Raw genomic sequence first — 20,937 nt, forward strand, 5'->3', positions numbered from 1 at the left:
TGTGCCAGACTAAATTCCTGAGCGCTCTGAAGTCTGATCTCAAATTGCTTTACTTTCACTGCTTTTCTCAAGTAATATTGTGACCTGCTGTTTTTACCTTTACCAACAAGCTTTCCTCTACACTAAAAACCATGTTTGAGTCTCTATATATAAATAAATATTGGTAATAAGATGTCCCTCCTTACCCTTCTTTTTGACAGGGTAATAGTAAAAGACTTAGCTGTAAATTATGTTCCATAACAGAAGAAAATTATATTTTGAATCAATCCTTAGGTGTGTTGTTTGGACTGGTGATGAGCGTGTCTTCTTTTATAATCCCACCACTCGTCTTTCTATGTGGGACCGACCTGATGATCTGATTGGAAGGGCAGATGTTGACAAAATTATTCAGGAACCCCCTCATAAAAAAGGAATGGAAGAAGGAAAGAAACTAAGTAAGTTTTAAATTAGAAATTTATCTTCTTCTTCTTTTTTTTTAACATTCTTTTAATATTTTGGTAGAAGATGTGGGGGCTATTTAGAAAAACTTTATTTTTCAAGGAATATAAGAAATTCATAAACTGGAAAAATAAATTTTATGCTAGGTTGGGTCCACTAGTAGAGATGAAAAATTAAAGAGACTTTGGATAAGGTTGTCTTTGGTAAAAATACATTTTCTTTTTTAACTTACAGTCTTTATCAAGATTTAGTTAGTCTGAGAATTGTTGGTACTGTTGAGGCTCGCTTGATGTCTGTTAGTAATACTCAAACACTCTTTGGTGAGCTTTCAACAACTTTTGTGACTAGTAATATATTTTTGGAAATAATCACAGTTGTATAGAGTGTGTCTTTTTAGCAGGAGAAAGATGTGGCAGTCTGCTTCTGTAACAATTTACAGCCTTGGAAGTCCTACAGGCAGTTCTGCTTTGTTCTTTTTGGTCGCTATGAGTTGGGATTTGACTTGATGGCAGTGGGTAATGGGTAATAAATAATGGCTTTTTATATTTTATTGTTAATTAAAATCGTGCTTTCAACTAGATGAAAGTTGGAGAAGGTAAACCTTACTCCTGAGAATAGAGAGAGACCTAAACTTTTTAAAGAGATTACCTCATGTTCCAACAACATTCCAACATATATAACCAGCACAAATTTTGTACATAATTTTTATTGTGTATTTATTTGTAATTTGCCCTTGTGTTGATAGGCTTTTGTCTTTAAGACACAAATCTTAATATATGTCATTTATAATAATTGAGAGATTTTTATGGATTGTATATATGTGGTACTAACATTTTCTGCTTTCAAGTGATTTCTAAATCAGTGAAACTTTTGTCTTCTGGGTGCCGAAGGTTCTAGGCACCAGTTTTTTCTCTTCACCAATATCTGTTTTATAGGTATGATAATAATACTTTATAACCATAGTATTGAATGATGCCAAGAATGTATATGATTTGATTTTGTTTTTATGAATCTGTTTTCATATATTTGGCCCATTTATTTGGTATATATATCAACATGCGTTGTAAAAAGGCACCGTGTATAAGGTTTGAGTAAGAAACATTTCAAAATGAAGTGAAAATGTAATATAAATGTTGAATAAATAGAGGAGTTATAGAATTACGCTTTAATGTTTTATAAATGGGTGGATCTTAGGGGTAGATATTTTATACAAACTGTGTATATATATATATATATTTTTTTTTTTAAGAAGAGATTGTGAAATATAATCTTAACAAATATTTTTAACAATATTTGAAATATTTTTGCCAGGGCACCCGACACCAACAATGCTGTCCATCCAAAAGTGGCAATTCTCTATGAGTGCAAGTGAGTGAACTAATTACTAATCGCAGCTTCTTTCTAATACTGTTAAAGCAAGTGTGCTGGTAGTGGTTAGTAGAAAGATTTATGCCTAAATATGATTGTTGCTTGCTTATTTTTATACTAATAAAATTTAATTTTATCCTACAGTTAAAGAAGAACAAGAACTAATGGAAGAAATTAATGAAGATGAGCCTGTTAAAGCAAAAAAACGGAAGTAAGTCATATATACAGTTTGTGTAATTCAGGTAGATTTTACCTTTTAGAAGTTGATTAGGATGCGTTCAGTTTACGATTAGAAGGGCCAGGTGACGTGTATGCTAGGAGACAGTCATGATAGATCTCTTTTAGGCCTGATAAAATATTTAATGTATACTGCTTTTAGAATGTAGAAATGGTGTCCCTTCTGTTGAATTTGGAAAAAAAAAAATTTAGTTATACAAATATGTATTGTGAAACCAAATGACATTTTATGAGTTGATTAATTATTTTCAGAAATTCATTAGGCCTGAATTTTATAAAAAGTAAATTTTCTCCCTAATACAGGCCACAGCAAACACCATTCCATAGATCCCATAACCACAAATATAGACTTCTGTCCGTATTTATGTACTAATCTTGTCACTTACCTAGTACTTTTGAACCTGTGGTCATTACTATCTGCTGAGAAGGGAGTTCATGAGTTTGGAAAGTGCTCAGAGAGGAAGGGACTTTTGTAAGCAGAAGCATTAGCTTGATCAGTGCTCTAGAGTTGGGTGAAATGTTAGTGTGACTTTTGCTTTTAGTGTGGGGGGGGTGGGGGTGGGGGTGTGGGGTGGAGGGCGTCTGTGTGTGGAAGGGTTGGGGAGGAGGGGTGTGTAGGGGAAATGGGACCATTATTTAGCAGCAAAAAGGAAAGTCTGAAGATACTAAGGAGTGGTTGATCATGTTCCTTATCTGAAAAGGACAGATTGAATGCAGCCAAATTATGGCAATGAAATCAGTAAAACAACCTCTATGAAGAGTGGTTCTTCTTCTTTTTTTTTTTTTAATCTCTTAATTGGCAACAACATTAAAGAAAGTAATATGTGAAAGAAAACCACTCATAAGCTACCACTGTAACACAGCTGTTCTCGATTTTGCAATTGCCTTTTTCGTTCTTGACCAAATATATAAGTATTTTTACTGGTTGTAATAAAAGTGGTTTTGTGTTCTTTTTTTTAAAGTAGTCCATCTAGAATAAGACATTTGTTTTCTTAATTATTATTACTGACTGTATTCATTCTGTTTATGTACCATAATTTTGGATGTTCCTATGATGTTAAACTTTTAGGTTGTTTTTAATTGTTTGTTCTTATAGACAACTTTGTAAGGTTTTTAACTGCTTTTATCAGGAGAATGTCAAAGAAGTCCTTTATGTGGATTGCCCGAGCTTCTCTATTTAGGTACAAAGCTAAAAGCCTATTTTTCCTGGCTCAGTTTTTCTTTATTTCTTTTATTGAGATAGATAGTGATAGTTTGTAATGTGACATTTTTATTTAGTATAATTCTACAAAGCTTATTTGTTCTCATTAGTTGTATTTGTTTGATGTCTTTGAACTCTTTAAATAGTTCTTAAATAAATTATTTTAAGAGGGGATATTGTTTGGCAAATTGCTTTTACCTGTTTGTTTTGTGCATATCTTAGGTCACAGACTATCTCGCTAATAAGTTCCTGCAGGTCACGGACTATGTCTTCTATTTCTTTTGATTCATTCCTTAAATTACTGATTACCTCTCACTTACCATGTTTGTGGAACTAGCCTTAGTTCCATTTAAATCTCCTAGGCTACCTTCACTTGCCCATATAGCATGCTTTAAATTTCTAGATTCCCCTGTTCGTATAGGAAATATGAACCAATGTTATTATACTTAGTAGATCATATTTGGGAAGGAAAATCTGTACAAATACACCTGAATATTACTGAATTGCCTGCTTTTTTGGATTATTCACATGATTAGGGCTCCTTCATAGCACAGGTATTTGAGAGGTGACTTGATTTCCTGTTTACGATTTCACTTAATTACCACACAGCAGAAGGGTTGCCTCTCAGCCCTGACTTGCATTTTTGGAGGAACAAGAAGTAGTTTAGTCATTGATGAACAAACAGTTCTAATTCTACCTAACTACTCCGGGCCCATATTGCTCTCTGAGACCAGTCCTTCAACTTAAATCTCAACCTATCACCCAGAAAGTGAGTAATTAAAATGTCAGGTGGGTAAGGTATATCTCACATATCCACATGGCCAAGTTTGCAGGTATTTTATATTATTTTCAAAATTACTAAGACTTATACCAGTTTTTATTAGATGTTTTTAAATATGCATTTATAAAGTAAAATATTTAGGAAAATATTGGTTTTCCTGTCATTTCAAGAGCTACAAAAATTATATTCTGTGCTGTTTAATTCGAACACATAGAGTTTTATTTGCAATGTTAGATAAGCTTTTTTTATTTTATTTTATTTTTATTTTTAAGTAAGGTAGTTCACTTTGTGTATCAGCTAGCATCAAGGGGAGACAGCACTTTAAAGGTATTTCTCCCCCCACAATGTAGCTGTTGTAACATTGTTAGAAGCTCATTGTAGCTTTATTACTGTTAAAATAAATGTTGCTTACCCTTTAGAGTTCATTTGAAATCCTTGATATAATTTGTTTTTGCCAAAAACATGCTGCTCAGTAGTGAGTCTTGAAAGTTCCATTGATTTTAAGATTTTAATAAGATTCCTTATTATTATTTTGTCATTTCATGCCTGTGTTTTATTTTTTTATAGGAGAGATGATAATAAAGACATTGATTCAGAGAAAGAAGCTGCCATGGAAGCTGAAATTAAAGCTGCCCGAGAAAGGGCCATTGTCCCTCTGGAGGCCCGAATGAAGCAGTTCAAGGACATGCTGCTAGAGAGAGGGGTCAGAAAACAATCTTTGGGGGAGATATTTCTGTTTTGTATAAGTAATATAAATATGTCTTGCTAAAAGGTCAAATCTCAGGTTAGTGCCCTTGTTGTGGGGGGGAGGACAAGGGAAGCCTATTAAATTGTTGTATTTTTTTGAAACAGCCTTCTTCTTGGCAAATCATGTTTATCTAAATGCCATCTTACTGTCTTTTAAGTACAAATAACATTTAACTTTTATTGGGTCATTAAATTTTGGTGAGTAATGTAAGACGAGTTTTAACATTACAGAATGGCGGACTACTTGGGATAGGTAAGGTATACAAGATTCTTCCTTTAATATCTTCAGAATGGTTTCCGGTTAAAGGAGAACTGATATTTTATGATATTGTTATTAATGACACTTAACTGGGAAGGGATTTCTGCCTTTTGATTATATGCACAGATTCGTTTGAATAAGTAAAATTGTTCAATTTTAAATCACAACATCGTGCATAAGATTGGCGCAAGCATGGGAAATTAAAATGCAGGTCTTCAAGGCTTTTTCTGATGTGCTGATTTTTAAAATGTCACACAGTAGTGTTTTTTTTAATGAGTAATTAAGGGTGTGTTATTTCTATATAATATAGAAATGTTCAGAGCCAATTAGTGTGGAAATTTGCTATTGCTAACCTCCCACTGCTTGTCATTTATTAGTGATGGAAACTTCAGTATGGTTTTTATTATGTCTCCATTTTAAACAGATGTCCTGTAGATTTCAAGTAAAATTTTATGACCTTTAAGTGTTTAGAGCGAGCTTAATTATGAGGCAATACATTTTTTATTTTAAAGGTGTCTGCTTTTTCAACATGGGAGAAGGAGTTGCACAAGATAGTTTTTGATCCTCGGTACTTACTTCTCAATCCTAAAGAGAGAAAACAGGTAAAAAGGGATAATATTATTTAAGAAATGTGTATCCGTTGCCAGGATGATTTTTAAATTGTAAGGAATGAGTTACCTTTTTTTTTTCTTACCTAACATTAAAAAAAAAAAAACAAATTTAGGGTAGAAAAATTGCAAAACACAGATGAGTGAAAAGGGGAAAAAGTCCATCTATAATCCTATCCAGCAGGTAGGACCGCCGTTGAACACTTTGGTTTATAGCCTTCCTGAACATTATGTGCCTGTGTGTGCATGTTGTGTGTGCGTGCGCACATACTGTATATAGACACAGTCAAAGACATGTTCATGTCTCGCACACACCACACACACAAAATTCACATTTAAGTAGCATCTGTTTTTATTATAAACCTAGAGAAATGACAGACACTTCAGGGTCTCTGCTGATGGTATCAGCACAAACTAGAGTTGCCTTGTTATAGAGTTGCCATTTATTCCCATGATGATTCAGTGACACATATCATCTCATGATGATTGCTTCTGTCTCTAAAGCATTGCACAATTCCAACCTATGTAATTTCTGAATTACTTGGACCATCCCAGCACTGATCTCTGTAAAATGGTGAGTATGTTGAACCACTTGGTATAGTGCTGTTGAGCTACAAGATTTCATTTGGTAATAGTGTCCATCTTCCATATTTATAATTTGGTAGTTGGAATAGTTCTCTGTATAGTTTATGCCATTGTGCATATAGGCCTAATCATGGATTTTAGTGAAGAGAGAAAATACACAGTGTTTTAGACGTGTATTTTAGTACTTGTAATAGGCATAGCTTTCCACATATCATATTTGTGTATGGATTTCAAGTACGGTAGTCTTTAAAAAACTATTTGTGTGTAATTGTCTCCTCCTCTTCTCAGTTGATGGCCTTGTTAAAACCTGTAAATCAGCCTTGATTCTTTACTTTTCTCTACTACCCGTTCCCAGTCTTTTCAGCAAATCTACCTCCAAAAATTTTTCTAAATCCGACTCTATTTGCCATTTCCTTCACTAACACCCTAGTCCAAGCCACCGTGAATGATTATCTCTCCATCTATGTAGCCCCTAATTGATCTTTCTTCCATTCTTGCTCCTCCTCTTTAATGCTGCAGCTAGACTTACTTTAAAGCTTAAGTGAGATCAAATGAAGTCAGCATTCTCTTGCTTAAAACTGTCTAGTGCTTCCCATTACATTGAGGATAAAATTGAAACTTTATCATAGCATATAATGTTTTACCTATCCCTGCATACCTCTTGGAGCTCTTATGTTCGTTCAGTCTAGCCGTGCTGGCAAGCCTGGCACATTCTAGTACTTGCTATTTCTTTTGCCTGGAATGTTCTTCCCTTCAGTGTTTTCATAGCTGGCTCCATCATTTCATTCAGGTACTTGCCAAAGTACCTCCTCTGATCCACCTATCTAAAATAGTCACCCTCTCACCAATATTATCCCTATGCCTTTTTTATTTTCTTCATAGCGTATCATAGCCCTAATTATCTAAGATTGTCTCATTTATTATCTGTCCCCTTCTACGCCAAAACCCACTGCTGTCGAGTCGATTCGACTCATAGTGACCCTGTAGAACAGAGTACAACTGCCCCATAGAGTTTCCAAGGAGCGCCTGGCAGATTTGAACCGCTAGCCTCTTGGTTAGCAGCCGTAGCACTTAACCACTACGCCACCAGGATTTCCCCCTTCTACCAAAGAGTATAAATTCTATGAGGACAGAGACTTTGTTTTGTTAATCACTCTATGCGTAGTACCTGAAATAATGCCTAACCTAAGTAGCCCTGAAGACATTTAAAACTTTTATGACTTACTCTCCATCTTGCCACTGGGTATTTTAGTTTCTAAATGAATGAAATTTTAAGTAACATTGAGAACTAAAGTTCTTTGCCAATTTTGGAGGCATCCTGTAAGTCGATGGCGATGTCTCCTTAATGGCATTCCATTTAAAAAGAGAAAAGTATCAAATACTATTCTGTTTCAAATAAAAGCACTGCTTAAAGAATCTTTTGTCTTTCGAGTAGAACTGAGAGAAGGGAGAAGTTAACATTTGGCCTTAATTTTTTTCAATGTTTTTAATAATTTGAATACTTGCTTTTATTATTCATATGGGTATATAAAATCAAGGAGAAACCAGCTAAGTGTTAGGCTGTTATATATTTGTATTTCTAATTTTATGTCTGAAATTTGTACGTTGATTTTGAAAAAACAACATCACTGAAAATGCCTCGTAATCTAAAATTACATCTCTTTTAGTTCTGCCCTTTTCTAGTTACATGTAGATTTGCATGTTTTGCATCATTATAAAAGGTGTATTTTTATATTATTGTAGCCATTAATTTTAGCTGGGAACTTTATCTGATCTTTTTGAATAAAAAGTCACTTAAGGGGTCATACATTTTTTTAAAAACACAGTTTTCATGAAGGATGTTACTCTAGAGAGTAGTTATGCTGACACTTCAAATTGTTATCTTATTTCAGTATAAGAATTTTAATATAATGTATGTTATTCACAGTTTTTAAGATTGGCAATATTGTAGTGTGGTAGTGCATTACCAAAAATAATTACTTGTGATTGCCAGCAGTTCATCTAGGTCACACTGTTCATCTAATCAATATCAAATTGTAAACTGAATTAAGTTTTATGAGAATCAAATAATGGATGCCCATACTTTTAGTAAACTTAAGTTTTGGATAAAAACTATACATATAGTAGAATCTAAAAATCATCAGTGTACAACTCAGCGAAATTTCACAAAGTGAACCTAGATCAAGAAATGGAACATTACTAGTTCCCCAGAAGCCCCTTTGAAGGCGTGGATATGATAGCCCTTATGTTTTTTTGCATTTGCTTATAAAATGAAACTTGACATTGTTTTCAAAATAGATTTATGTTCATGGTATTTATTGTAAAATTTTATTCATGAGTTGAAGCTATCAAAAATAACTGTAAAATAGGGACCATAAAGCCAAGTGTACTGGGAATATGATTCAGTTAGGAAAACTCCTAATTTCCTATGAGGTATTCATCTCAGGGTGATGCCTAACCTTGATCTGGGATATTCCAGGGGGGAGGATATGAAGTTCTCTCCAGCTCGCAAAAGAAAATTAATATAAATTCACTTGGATTTTATGTAGCATTTCATACCCTTAAAAATAAGTATAAGGTGAGAAAAGGAGACAGAGGTTGGAAACAACTCTCTTCCCTCCTCCTTTAAGCATGCAGATGCTGTCATATCTTATACTGCAGTGTTAGGGTACTGAAAATGACCTACATGTCTAGCAAGGGACTGGCTAGATAGATGATTGAAGCAATTTCTGCGAGGTTCTTAAAGATCAAGGTGGATATATATGGATTTACCTGGAAAGATACCTAAGATACGTTAAACATTTTTTAAGCTTAATTTTTTTTTTCAAATATGCTCATACACATATTTAAAGCACTGAATAGTTTTATAACCTATGTTAGGAAAGAGAGTGCTGCCACAACATTTCTGAAGAAGTTTGTCCAGTGGTCTCCTGACTTAGTTCAGTCTGGACTGGTTGCCACTTAACACCTGCTGAATAGCTGTTATGCTTGAAATCTTGTTCCTTTGGGATTTTGAAGCCATCGCTTTGCTTCTAGTTGTCAGTGTTTTTGAAGCCATCCCATTGCCTGCTCCTTTGTATGTGGACTTGTTTGTTTATTTTCACTTCTCTTTAAGCACATAGGGTTTTCCCTTGTCCTTAGTGTTCTGAAATTCCATTGTCATGTATGTCCTCGTGGAAGTGTCCATTGTGTTGGGCACATGGCAGTGGTTCTTTTAATCCGGAAGCAACGTTCTTCAGTTCTGGGAGATTCTCTTGCGTTACTTTTTGATTTGCTTCCAACTGTTTTCTGTATTTTTTTCATTCTGAGACTGAATTTGCCCCCCTGGGTTGGTCCTCAAAATTTATTATTTTTCCTGTTCTTTATCTCTATCTTTCTAACTTGCTAGGTGAATTTTTCGTGCTTATCAATTAAATTTTTTATTTCTATCTTTTTAAAATTTTAAGTATTCCTTTTTATTCTTTGAATGTTTTTCTTGTTTCATGGTTGCAGTATCTTTCTTAACCTTACACGTAGGATTTTTTTTCTTGTAAATGTTCATTTTCCTGTATAGTCTCTGTTTCCTCTAAGTTTTTCTGCTTGGGCCCTCTTTTTCCTGTTGGAAGGTTTCCTGATTAGGAATGAGGCACTAAAATGCTTTTTGGGCCCTCTGAGTCTTTGGGTGGGCCCTCATGATTGTGGGCTTTAGTGTAGGGCAGTCATTCTTAACTAGGGGTAGTTTTGCCCCCAGAGGACATTTTTGATTGTCGCAACTAAGGGAGTACTACTAGCATCTAGTGGATAAGAGGCCAGGGTTGCTGTTAAAGGGCCAACAGTGCATTGGTTACCCCGTCCACCATCAGAGAGTAGTTATCAGGGCCAAAACATCAGTAGCGCTGAGGTTGAGATACCCTGCTGTACAGTGATTTAAGCTGGAGTCATTTAAGCTGTAGAGTGGTTTTTGAGCCTGAACAGATTCCTGATAAGGACCATTAGTCTTCCCGCCAGAGGGGACATGGCTTGCTGCTTTGGTTCTAAGAGTACTGTCTTAATATTTGGTATATAAATGTTTGTTTAAAACATGTGTTCTCAGACTGGTAGACATTCCCAATTCATGTTCCTCAAATCTGGAGACACTTTGTTTTGTCTTCTAGAGTAGTGGTTGGCAAGTTTTTTATGTAAAGGGTCAGGTAAGAAATACTTTAGGCTTTGTGGGCCAGTGGTTTCTGTTGCAGCTGTGCAGTTCTGTTGTAGTGTGAAAGCAGCTGTGTGGTTGTGTGCCATCAAGTCAGTAGCGACCTTACACAGCAGGGTAGGACTATCCTATAGGGTTTCAGGGGGTGTAACCTTTACAGAAGCAGATCACCAGGCCTTTCTCCTGTGGAGTCACTAAAACCAAAACCAGACCCAGTGCCATCAAGTCAATTCCGACTCATGGCGACCCTGTAGGAGGACAGAGTAGAACTGCCCCGTAGAGTTTCCAAGGAGTGCTTGGTGGGTTCGAACTGCCGACCCTTTGATTAGCAGCCGTACCAGTTAACCATTACGCCACCAGGGTTTCCGTGGAGTCACTAGGTGGGTTCAAATTGTCAACTTTTTGGTTTGCCGCCAAGGGTTTAACCAGTGCGCTACCAGGGCTCCTTGAAAGTAGCCATAGACATAAGTAAAGGAGTGTGGCTGTGTTCTAATACAACTTCATGTATAGACATTGAAATTTGAATTTTATTCGATTTTCATGTGTTATGAAATATCTTGTTGATTTTTTTTTAACCATTTAAAAATGTAAAAATCATTCTTGGGCTATACAAAAACAGGTGGCAGGCTGTGGTTTGCCAGCCCTTGCTCTAAAGAATGACCACTTGCCATGCCATTTATTGGAGTTGGGGAGTGGCAGTGCCTCAGATACTGAAGTTGGGGAGGGGTCCTAGGTATTTAACTGCTTTGTAAACAACCTTTCAACAGATATTCCCTATTGTAGCTGTATCCCATCACCACTTCCAGAGGTGCCTGGTGCTTTCAGTTACTATATGAAGATTGTCTAGTAAAAGAACGTGACCACTTTGTTTTCTTTACTGCTGGTTAGGTTAAGTTTTCCCTGTCTGCCAAATTCATTACCATTTTGTCCATCTGCTTTTCAAGTTCCAGAGTTGCTGTTTCTGTTTTTCCCTTTTCCCTGTTTTTATTACACTGGTTTGTAATTTTAAAAAGAAATTCTTGAATTGACATATTATTTGGGTTTGAGGAAGGTGGAAAATGGATGTGTGTGCCTGTTCAGTTTATCACCTTTTTTATTAAGTGGGGACAAATAGATGGAAAGAATGGTTATATTTTGATGAAAATAATTGTATGTTAAGAGATGCTTGGAAGAAAATTAAACTATAGATTCCATATGTTAATTGATTTTTTTTAAGGGAAAGGATTATGGCGGCCTGTGATTTTATTATACATTTCTGAATTTCTTGACAGTTTTACAATAAACGTATTCACTTTGTATCAAGGGGAAAAAAATTAAAGGAACCTTTGGCTTTTTGTTGTTCTGGAAGTCTAAGCAGAGGGCTGTAGGCTTATATAATTCTGTCAGCCAGAGTGTTAAAACGAGACCTGCTGTAGGCATTCTGCATGTAATTGAGTTACCTATAATTAATATATTTTTCCTATTAGAGTTTAGTCAAAGAAGTTGATTTAGTTGTTTTTTTTTTTAATAAATTTGGTTATTTAGTAGTTGAAATACCTATATGAGTTGACTGACTTGTCAAATTGGTTTATGTTTTGTGATAGGTGTTTGATCAGTATGTAAAGACCAGAGCAGAGGAAGAACGGAGAGAAAAGAAAAACAAAATAATGCAAGCCAAGGAAGATTTCAAAAAAATGATGGAAGAAGCCAAGTTTAATCCAAGGTATGTGGTTCATTATCTGTGTGTGTGTGTATATATATTTTTCCTAACATTAGATTAAAAAATACATATATATGTATATATATAACTATCATTTTTATATTTGGGCGTGAAAAGCTCCTTATTATCTGTCTTTCTATCCTTCATTCTTAATATGTTTCCTTTAGCGGAGTCCCAGGTACTTTACCTGAGAGGTGTTTGTTTTCAAGAAGAGCAGCTTTGCTAGGAACGGTTCCCTGTGGTTTCCTTCTCTAGAAACTGGTACATGATAGAAAGCCTGTTCCCGTCTTCTTAAGTTTTATACATAATACATTGCAGAGTAGGAACATTATTTTGATTAAATTGAAGTGGTGGAGGATCTTTCATTTCAGAATTTTTAAGTGTCTAAATTAGGGTTTTGTATGACATTTTCAGTCAATTAGTGTGTATTGAATGCATGTCTGGGCTGAAGAAAATGAGACTTGTGTCCCTAGCTTTGTAATAACAACAGTAGCAATAATTATTAGATATTTTATGTGCTTATATGCACTTTATTTGTATTACGTCATTCAGTCCTCAGAACAACTGTGTGATTTAAGTATTTTATGATAAGGAAAGTAAGACATAAACAGATTAAATCAAGTGGTCCAAGTGAAGCAGGAATTTCAGCTTGATGTCAGTATTGCACAGAATAGTCCAGACAGGGAGAATTACTTTCCTACAGTTTAGCTGTGGCAGTAGTGGTATTAAGTTGATATGAATACCTCAGTACATAGAGAAATTTCTAAAACTGTAGGGTAGAATTATAGGGTATGTGGATTAAGTGACACTTTACTTAAAAGGTTGTTTTATTTTTTTATTTAAACAGTGATTTTTGTCAGTGGAGTTAGGAAAGAGTGATGTTTGAGAAAGTATGTTTGGTATTACAATTTCATATTTGAAATATGACGCCTACTGTGGTATTAATACAAGTTTTAGAAAATAAAGATAATATTTTTGGCCATGAAGAAAGTAGTATTTTTTAGGGCATAGCAGAGCTTAAGAATCTCCAGAGTGTCTCAGGCTTTTTCATAATCAGAAGAGTGAGTTACAGGATCATGTTGAGACTGGACTGGGTTATGAAAGATTTTTTTTTTTTTGAATAGTTGAGGAAATTTAAGTATAGATTGAATATTAGATGATATTAGAGAATTAGTTTTCTTGGGTATTGTAGTAATGGATGAGAAAGATTTTACTCTTAGGAGATGCATGTTGAAATATTTATAGATGAGGCCTCATGATGTCTGCAACTTATTTTCAAAAAGGTTCAGCAAATATATCTATTTATTAAAGCCCTTTATGCTCTGTGGGAATAATTGAGATGCCACAGAGATTTAGAGTTCCCTTCTGTAGCTCTGGCTAATAGAGTCTTCTATATCACAGTACTGTACTGATGTTCTTTTGGAACAGACAGAATTAGGGTTATCTGTACTAGGGTTTTGTATGACATTTTCAGTCAATTAGTGTGTATTGAATGCATGTCTGGGCTGAAGAAAATGAGACTTGTGTCCCTAGCTTTGTAATAAAGAAAACAGTCACTGTGCACTTGCCTGGAAGCCTTGGCACTTAAGACTTTGTGCTGTAGTGCCATGTTGTATTGATACATTTAACTCGAGCATACAGTTTAGGAGCAACTTTACTAGGTAGCAGAAAACCTCAAAACGAGGCCGTTGTGAGGTTTTTTTTTTTTTAAATATCTTCTTGCCACTTTGTATTTTTTTTACATGCTAATGTTCTCTAGTTGAAAAGCTAAAGCTGGTATCAAGTCTTAGCTGTTATCAAGTGTTTTTAAGAAAACAAGGAGAAAAAACTTAAAATTGAGAAAATACCATCCATTGACCTAATTTTCTTTTTGAATTGGGAAAAGACCACTGTCACAAAACTCTTTAGTAGAGCACTGGGGTTTGTTCTAGGAGGAAAGCGTGACTAGGGAGAATGTAATTACCTAAGTTTAGTGCCTTTCTCGTCTATATCTTTTCTCTTTTAATGGAAATTTCAGACATACCTCCCTTGGTCAACTCATGGTTAATACTGTCTTCCCACACTATCACCAGTCCTGGGTGGCACGAATGGTTAAGTGCTCAACTACTAACTGAAGGATTGGTGGTTCAAACCCACCCAGAGATGCCTTGGAAGATGGGCCTGGTGATCTGCTGCTGAAGGGTCACAGCCCTGAGACCCTGTGGAGCAGTTCTGTCCTGCACACGTGGCATTCATGAGTCAGAGCGGACTCGACTGCAGCTAACCGACCACCACCACCAACTCTGCTCCCCACCTGCCAAAAGGATTCTTACCTTGTCAGTTTAAAAATAGCACTTTTCAGAGTTAAGAAGGTGAATCATATAAAAACATCTTCCTGGGACCCTAATGCTAAAACTTGATTTTGGTCTTTTCTCATTTAAAAATAGAAAACATTTTATCTATTTTATTATAAATAATTAATTCAACTTGACACATTGATTTTATATTTTTTAAAAGGCTTATTTTTAAGTTATAGCAATAGCTGCCTTTACTATCTTAAAATTATAAAGCAAGGTACTAAATTTATCATGAAAAGAAAACCAGTTTAATGGACTAAATGTGAAGATCCCTTTTCTGGGATATATATTTTTATTTTTACCTTAAAGTTTTATTATGATTGCTGATCCATTGTTCAAACCAGGTTTGTAACAATTGTTTAAAATATTGAATTAATGAAATTGGGTTTGTGAGTAATACCATTTACACACAAAAGATTATTAGAACCTGGTTTGGGCTAAAAAACCCATAACCCATTGCCGTTGAGTCGATTCCGACTCATAATGACCCTATAGGACAGAGTAGAACTGCCCCATAAGGTTTTCAAGGATCGCCTGGTGGATTCAAACTGCCAACCTTTTGGTTAGCAGCTGTAGCCCTTAATTACTGCGCCACCAGGGTTTCTTGGTTTGGGCTAGCAGAGTTTAAACAACAGATTGTTGGCTTCTGAATTGTATTCTGATCTTTAGTTTGATGTTTTCGATTCTGAATTCTAAAGTTAACCAGTCAGCTTTTCTTTATAATAAAAGCTGTAATATATTCTTTGTTTTAGCACATAAGGGAATGTGTTTTGTTTTTGCACTGGAATAGTTCATTATGTGTAACCTTTGTTTTTCTTCCTCAAGAATGTGCTGTAAATGTGGGTATGTTTATTATAAGAGTAGATTCTTATTACATAAGGTAGGAGCTTCAAATATTGAAAAATATACCAAAGATATATAAAACCTTTATAATGCCTTTTTGTTATGGAGAAACTTTTTATACCTAGCCTCGTTATCCTTCAGAGTCCTCATCTTTGTACTTACCCTGCGTGGTATTTGCTCAGCCTTTTGGATCCATAAGTCAGTGTTTTTCATTAAATTTGGGAAGTTTTCAGCCAGTATTTTACTGCCCCAATTCAGATGTTTAATAATATCTCACAGGTTGCTTAGACTGTCTCTTCTCCCCCCCTCCCCCCAGTCTTTTTTGCAGTCTCCTGATGAAATAATTTTTTATTGATAAAACTTAAAGTCATTGACTATTCTGGTATCTTTACTCACCTGTTAACCTGAGTAAATTTTTCTGTTCAGTTACTTTTAGGGTTCTTTTTTATATTTTCCGTCTCTGCTGAAACTTCCTGTCTGTTCACTTATTAAGACTATGTGTTCAATTCTTTGAGCATGTATTTTTTAATTCTTTCAATGTAATTATAATAGTTGCTTTTAAAATATTTGTCTACTTAACATATCATCTGGGCATCTTGGGGTCAATTTCTAGGACTTTTTTTTATGCTGTAGATCACATTTGTTTCTTTGTGTGTTTAGTTTTTTTTTTTTAACGAATTCTGTAGATAATATATAGAGAACCTGGATTCTGTTACCTTCTGCCTGAAGAGTGTTGATTCTTGTTCAGTTACTGGCTGAGCACTTTGGTTTCAGACTTGATTATAAGGTTTGTTAGTGTGAATTTCCAAAAAGTGCCAGGTGTTTGCTAGGCTTTTCTAACTTTGAGGACTCAGCTTCCAAACTTTGTCTCCCTTGTGGATCTTTTTGGGGCTTTATTGTCCTGATAAAGCACTACTCAGTCTCTGGTACCTCCTTTTCATTCTTAACCCCATAGCAGCTTGTATCTGGTAAGCCTTGAGTGGTCTTTCCCTGCTCTTGTATAGCCTGGCCCTTGGCCATGGATATGGGGAGAATTCCTGTGCAGACTTCTAAGGCCCCCTCTCTGTATAGCTTCTTCCTCTGCCAGTTCAGCACCTTTACTCTGAATACTCTGAACACCTACAGCGCATTGGGACCACTGAGCTCTGCATAGATTCTAGTTCTGTGTATCACAGTTGGGAAATTGTCTCCAGGAAGCAGATGGAGGGGCTTCCTTCATGAATTTGCCATCTTTCAGAGATCTTAGTTTTGCCCTGCTTGTTCACTGCTTGAAATCATTTGCTCGTATATTTTTTCCACTTTGACAGTTGCATATAGAAGGGGGACTAATTCAGTAACAGTTACTGCATCATAGCTAGGAAGAGGAGTCAGCCTCATCTTAAAATGAATGAAAAAGATAGGCTCTTAAGTCTCTTTAAGCACATAAATTCTTTACTCTTTTACCTCTTGCGTTTTTATAATAAATGTATATCCTTTGGGTGAGATTAAGATATTCTTCCCTGCCACCATACTGATGACATGCAGATCTCTGACCACATTTTCACTCTGTGTAAACCTTCGTCTCTTTCTGTAGCTTATTATTCACTGTTCAGGTAAACGTTGGAACATAGTGTCTCTTTGACATACATTCTTGCTGAAAAAAATGGTATTTTCTACTCTACCTTTCTACAAGCAGAAATAGCTCAACCAAAGTTAGCACACTTGCCATTTTGTTACAGAGCTACTTTTAGCGAATTTGCAGCCAAGCATGCTAAAGATTCAAGATTCAAAGCAATTGAAAAGATGAAAGATCGAGAAGCCTTGTTTAATGAATTTGTGGCAGCTGCAAGGAAGAAGGAGAAAGAAGATTCGAAGACCAGAGGTGAGAAGGTAAGTGGTGTGATGGATGGGTGTGTGAGTGGGAAGGGACTAAGCTGGAACTGCATTTCGAACCTCATTTATGGACCTAAGTACAGGAATCACATTTACTGTTTGGCCTTTTAAGTTAACTTTTACAGTTGTTTAAATGTATATAGTCTATCAATCACTTCCATAATGCTTATATTATATAAGTAGCTTCACTTACTATATAGGCTTGCTTTAAATTTTATTAGTGCTCATTTTTTAAAGGTGCCTGGTAAACCCTAGGTTGAGACCTGCCAGCTCAGTGGTAGCAATAAGATTTCAACACTGTTTGTAGATGGTACCATTTAAATTTCAAAGAGCTTCATTATCTTTTTTTCCTTCTAAAAGATAGCATTTTAGTGACTTTTTAATCTTTCAGTAAACATATCTTACATATAAATTATTGCTTATCAGAATTAAAGGTCGGCTGTTAAAGATTAATGAATTCCAAATGTCATTTGATAGCAGCATCAGGAGTGGAGAGGCGCTCAGCACTGGGGAGGCAGGCTGATAGGGAGAAGGCACCAGTGTGTGAACCATCAAAACATGCAGCCACTCTCCTTAGTGCCATTGTGTGCTTTGTGAATGGAGAAAAATAACCTCTGGAGCCTAATGATTCTTGACATTTAAAATTGCTTCTTATTCTAGAAAGTTAACATATTTCAAATTGTATTAAGAAATGGAGAGAAAGTAATACACTGTTACTGGAAAGAAGCCTCTTTGATTTCACACAATAACTGTAGTAGGGGAAATAACTTCTGTTGAAAATACATGAGTTTTTATCTGCTTTATTGGGCTTCAAAGTAAATCTTCCCAGAATTATTTCGTTTTAACATTTATTTTTGGCAAATGATTATGCTTCTCAGAGGAAATGTGCAAAATGGAGTTCCATGTAAGCATTTCATATGTTGAAATAGAATGATTAATGGAGTCGTTTACTACTTTTGATTTTTAGTAATGAACTATTTGATTAAAGAAAACCAAAAAATAAACAATTGCTTAATATTGTATGATTGCTTTTAGACAAATTGAATGTATTTCTCTCTGCATTTGAAACTAATATTCATTTTTCTAGGAACCTTTTTTTTTTTTTTTTAACCATTTTATGTATTCTGTTTTATAACAAGTAGATAGACTTTACAGTTTTCTGCTGTGCGGCCTGTCATTCAGTTCATTCTGACAGCTGTCAATCACTGACATGCAAAGTATTATGCGATTCCTAGTGAGGAAACAATTGGTATCTCTCTGGGTGGTGATTTTAGCCTCCTGCAGTTCCGGTAATTTACATTTTTTTAGTTTACTCTTTGTTCAGTGATCAGAGTTGTACCCAGAATGTGTTAACTAAAAAAAAAAAAAAAAGGAATAGACATTACATCAAAATAAACCTAATATAGTCAGCTTTATTTATTTTGATTTTAAAATTGTTATTTTCTCTAGGTTTGACTTTGTACCATTGCTAAACTTTAAAAAAAGGCAGAAAATTGCTCAAGTGAAGCTTTCTCAGCCAATTTAGAGAATGTAAAATCAATTGCTAGCTAGGCTATCAAAGTGGAAATCTTTATATAGTAGATTTTATATTCGTATTCTGAGAAGTACTTGGTTAATGAAGTTTTCTATCATGTTCCTTCATGACTTTTACTGTGTATTTGTTCTTCTGAACTGTTATCTATACTTTTTTTTGTTGTTAATCACATTATAACTGTGTAATTGGCTGGTAAGTTCATTAACAATAATATGAACCTGGTATTTTTGAAGTTTTTTTTCTTGATCTCGTGATTCTGTAGCTGGTCTTTATAGCATTGAGGTAGTTGAATCAATAGCTGAATGGTAAAGGTTTAAAAGTAATTACTTTCTAGGTCAAAAACTGATGGACATTGATTTCTGATGAAATCCCTTTTTTCCCTTAAGTAGCCATTTTCAAGCTAAAAAGGGTATGATGATCATTTTCATTGATAGTTTTTCCATTTTATAAAAACAGCTTAAAAAGTCTGCTTTAAAAGACGTGTATGAATTTGCCAAAGCAGCTACTCAGAAAATTTTATTTATAAAATGTAATAACCAGTATTAAGTTGGGGTTCAAATACTTTAATTTTGGAACAGTATTTGAAGTTGCACATAACGGACTTAATTCTCTTATTAAATTGGAAATGTTCTTTTTATTTTAACTCGTCTAGCAGGAAATTTAAGTATTTTTGTTGCAATACATTAGGCTGAGGAAACTTTATTTTCCCCCTGTTAAACAAAACATCATAGATAGTTATATACTTTTTTTTTTGGAGGGAAGAAAACAGGGAGTATAAGGCCTTGAATTGTGGCTAATGGTAAATGACATTTGACATTTATGCAGTCATCAGTTCTTCTCAGACAAATAGCAGCCGCGGTAAGCCATTTATAGCCCCTCATAGAAATACCTGCAGTGAAAGGAAGTTGGAGTTTAGTTTTATATAAAGCGTACTTTGTTTATATATCATAAAACTATATGATAATCTATACTTTATAGGCTTAATGGCTAATGTTTGAAAGCTGTTTTTATATAAATTCCTATGGCTTAGAAAGATTCTTGTTTGATACAACTTGCATGTTTTATTTAACATAAATTTTATAAATTTGATGTTACTGTTATCCAGTGCATCTAGGATTTTGGGTGTTCATGTCAGAGACAAAGTAGACAAGATGAACGGAAAAATTATGCTATACCACTAAATCAGGTGGTTTCATAATCACTGTCTAGAAACATGGTTTTTCATTAATCCAAAGTCAAGAGCCAAAGTTCAGTAGTGAGGAAATCCACAGTCGATTAGCTCTTTTTTTTTTTTTTTAATTCCGTCATGAAGAAACTGTTTCTTATAACATTACAAATGTTGGCCAGAAAGGACATCAACCTCCCTTTTAATCCTGGTTTGAGAAATGAGGTTGTAGGGGGAAGTGATAGGGCTGAAATGAGCAGAAGGAAAGATTGATTTGTATTTGAATTCTGATGCAATTCCTGATTTCTCATTCCCTGTATCAAGGGGACTCACCCATCAAGTGGGAAAGCAACATATTTAATCCCTGTGAGGAGAGGTTCTTGACAGGATCAGAATCCTTTGTTGAGTGACTTTGGCTATGTTGTGTGTCTTCTATGATCTGAGTGCAGTACAATGTAAAATGAGATTAAACTTCAGAAGAATTAGATTTCCCTGGAGGTAATAAGGTTTTCAGTGGCTAAATCTTTTCAGAAGTAGACTGCCAGGTCCTTCTTCCTAGTCTGTGTTAGTCTGGAAGCTCAGCTGAAACCTCTCTGCCATGGGTGACCATGCTGGTATTTGAATACCGGTGGCGTAGCTTCCAGCATCACAGCAACTCACAAGCCCCCACAGTATGACAAACTGACGGACACTTTTTTATGCCTTTCCTCCTCTTTTTAAAAAAACACAGTTCAGGAGAGAGGTTCTAAGTAGTTGTATATTTTGACACTAAAGGATTAATATTTAATACCTCTGTATAATGTTACTACCTTGATACTTCAGTTGTTAAGTATGTTATTTCATAAGCACTTACATTCTGAGTTCTAAAACAGTAATATATTTCTGATGGCTAAAAAGTACAGAAAAGTTTAAAGCTTTTTTAAGTAATGATTAACCATGTTCGTAAATACTTAGATATCGAAGTACAAACATTGTGGTTTATTTTATTAAAAATAAAACATTTTACCCTATTTTTGGAGGTTTTAGACATTTGACAGTACAGTTCCAGGTTTGCAATGAATAACACTTGGCTATTTTTGCTCAACTAGTT

At 35.0% G+C, this 20,937-nt stretch overlaps 1 protein-coding gene across 6 annotated transcripts in view; it reads left to right on the top strand.

The window, feature by feature from the left end:
• TCERG1 (transcription elongation regulator 1) overlaps nt 1-20,937 on the top strand; it is a 65,115-nt gene that overhangs the window by 35,774 nt on the left and 8,404 nt on the right. For 4 of the 6 annotated variants that reach the window (XR_007516134.1, XM_049873990.1, XM_049873992.1 and 1 more), the window contains 7 exons: nt 274-434; nt 1,750-1,806; nt 1,951-2,017; nt 4,593-4,728; nt 5,544-5,633; nt 11,982-12,100; nt 16,995-17,145. Coding sequence is in view for 5 of the 6 variants with exons in the window: in XM_049873990.1 (XP_049729947.1) it covers nt 274-434; nt 1,750-1,806; nt 1,951-2,017; nt 4,593-4,728; nt 5,544-5,633; nt 11,982-12,100; nt 16,995-17,145 (781 nt within the window). In the remaining variant the exon portion in view is untranslated. Of the gene's footprint in view, nt 1-273; nt 435-1,749; nt 1,807-1,950; nt 2,018-3,173; nt 3,225-4,592; nt 4,729-5,543; nt 5,634-11,981; nt 12,101-16,994; nt 17,146-20,937 lie in introns of all 6 variants that reach the window. The other 2 variants (XM_049873993.1, XM_049873994.1) reach the window with 1 other exon arrangement.

The sequence above is a fragment of the Elephas maximus genome, chromosome 2 (genome assembly GCF_024166365.1).
Source record: "Elephas maximus indicus isolate mEleMax1 chromosome 2, mEleMax1 primary haplotype, whole genome shotgun sequence".
NCBI classification, from domain to species: Eukaryota; Metazoa; Chordata; class Mammalia; order Proboscidea; family Elephantidae; genus Elephas; species Elephas maximus.